This window comes from Entamoeba nuttalli (assembly GCF_000257125.1).
Source record: "Entamoeba nuttalli P19 unplaced genomic scaffold asmbl_5765, whole genome shotgun sequence".
In the NCBI taxonomy this organism is placed as follows: Eukaryota; Evosea; order Mastigamoebida; family Endamoebidae; genus Entamoeba; species Entamoeba nuttalli.
The window spans coordinates 1,407-3,811 of record NW_008577667.1 but is presented as its reverse complement, the minus strand read 5'-3'; the positions used below and the strand labels follow the sequence as shown (position 1 = coordinate 3,811).

At 23.4% G+C, this 2,405-nt stretch overlaps 2 protein-coding genes across 2 annotated transcripts; both read left to right on the top strand.

The window, feature by feature from the left end:
- Nucleotides 1-329: 329 nt before the first annotated feature.
- ENU1_138440 (hypothetical protein) lies at nucleotides 330-899 on the top strand (the record flags this gene model as incomplete). Its single annotated transcript, XM_008860263.1, has 1 exon — nucleotides 330-899. The coding sequence occupies one exon, from the start codon at nucleotides 330-332 to the stop codon at nucleotides 897-899; it is 570 nt and encodes a 189-aa protein (XP_008858485.1).
- Nucleotides 900-1,372: 473 nt separating this feature from the next.
- Nucleotides 1,373-1,825, top strand: ENU1_138430 (transcriptional coactivator, putative; the record flags this gene model as incomplete). The annotated part of the gene is made up of 1 exon (XM_008860262.1): nucleotides 1,373-1,825. One exon carries the CDS (start codon nucleotides 1,373-1,375, stop codon nucleotides 1,823-1,825), a length of 453 nt encoding a protein of 150 aa, XP_008858484.1.
- Between the last annotated feature and the right edge of the window lie 580 nt (nucleotides 1,826-2,405).

Sequence of the window (2,405 nt, the reverse complement as noted above, 5' to 3'; positions counted from 1 at the left end):
TGTAACTATTAGAGGAATACCAGAGAATAATTCAAAATTTGAAATGACAGTTAAATGTCAGGTTAATAGAAATGGGATAGTAGAAATTGAAATATATCAAGATGGAAAAGTAGAAAGAATAGGAGAGATGAGAGTTGAAATGGAATTAAAAAAATATGAGAAATATTTTGAAGAAATGAAGAAGCATATGAATATGTTCTACCGTTAAAGAGAAGAAAGGAATAAAGGAGAAAATAAAAGAGAAGTTAAGTTTTTTGGTTGAAAATTTTGAAAATAGAAAGGAATAAAAAGTAATTTTCAAAAGAAGTAGAATAATTTTTGAGAAAGGAATGAGCCAACATAAAGAAAAAGCATATTTCAAGAACTACAAAGATAAAATTAATTATCAAGTATCTCTTCAATCAATATTCATTGGATTAATCAATAGATATGCTAAAATTATGCTCAAAAGAAGAACAGTTAAAGCAACAGTGACAAAACCATTTCTTTGTATTGAATTTATTGAGTTTGAAGAAACAGATACAATATTATTTTGGGAATTCATTGAAAATATGATTAAAAGTATGTATAATGAAGATAGAAAGAATAATATTAAAGAAACAACAGCAAGTGAAAGATTAAAAAGAAATAGAATTATTTATTCAATTCATCTTTTAGAAGATATACTTGGAGAATTAGGATTTAGTTTTAAACATCAAACAATTAAAAGAAAAAATGGACAAATAGCACTTGAATTTGTGGTAGGAATATTTTACGATAATTCTATGATTATGATGGAAGAAGGGATTGTCAAAAAAGGAGGAGAATTGAATCAATATTTTATGAAATTGTTAAAAACAACACAATTTGTTGTTATTGCAAAAGACAATACTGATGTTCAAACAATCATAAATACATAATACGATACTAATTCATGTATTTTAGATAAAAAAAGCAATGACTTTAACTTTGATTTTCATGTTTTATTTTTACAATCATTTCAATAAAAGGTTCACTCAATAAATTTATTCAAAAATGAAAGAATTTTTATTTACTTATTTCTATCTTTCATTCTTCTCTTCTTTGTATGGTATTCAATACCACCATCATTTGTCTTTGTTTATTGGATTAACCTAGTTTGTTCTTTCATTAAGTAAAAATAAGCACAAATATATAGAGGTGTTAAATGAAAATAAAAGAACGAATAACATATTAGAATAATGAAGGGGAGTATAATGAAAAGAAGGTGGGAGTGAGGAGGAGTTAATCGTTGTTATTTGGCAAATAACGAGGATGTACAAGAAAGTGATAAAAAGAAGTGAAGAATAGAATAAGTTAATAAAAAAATAATAAAAGAATAATGATAAACTCAAAAAACATAGAAATTAGAAGAATGTCAGATAAAAAACCTAAACATAAGTCACAAGATGAAGAGAAAGAAGTTGAAAAGACAGGTAAGAAAATAGCTAAAAAGGAAGAAACAGGCTCAGAGTCAGAAGAAGAAAAGAAAATTATACACAAAGACAAAAAGGAAATTAAGAAAAAAGCTAAAAAAGAGGAAGAAGATAGTAGTAGTGAAGAAGAAGAAAAGGTAAGTAAGAAAAAAGCTAAAAAGGAAAAAAAAGAAGAATTAAAACTTCCATTTGAAGGTGACAAATATGTACAATTAGGAGAAAGAAAATATGTTAGACTTAATCAATTTAAAGGGACAAAATATATTGATGTGAGAGAGTTTTATGAGCGAGATGGAGAATTAAAACCAGGACAGAAAGGAATTTCATTAAAAGATTATGAGTTTGAAGAACTTGTTAACAACATAGACAAAATTAAGAAGTGGATTAAATAAACAGAGAGCTAATAGAAATTAAACTATTTCTTTTTTATTTCTCATATTTTGTTTAATTCATTATTTTAAAAATAAATAATTTTTCTTCTTATCTAAAAATTCAATTATTTTATTTTTTATTTATTCATTCTTAGTAGAAATTCATGTATTTCATAGTATTATTTGGTTTTTTCTTTCTATTTTTTCTTTTTTCATTTTTTTTATAAATTCTCTTCTTTTTATTATTCTTTTTATTTTATTTTACTATTATGAGTATAGTATATGTTTCATTTTTTGATTTTAGTTTTTCTATCTTTTGTTTTTTGTTTCATTTTCGCTCTTTCTTATCATGTGTTTATTTTTTCTTTTAAACTTCATTACATCACCATTTCATATATAATTTCATTGTTTAATGTGTATGAAAATATTCTATTATTGTTTGTTTGTACTTTGTTTTTGTGTTGAACAAAACATGATAAATAAATATAAGTCATCAATATTATGTCAAATTGATACAATTACATATTGTAAATAAATGAAAATAAATAATATATATTTAAATGAATAATAAATAACATAGAAAATAAAATAATTATTATTC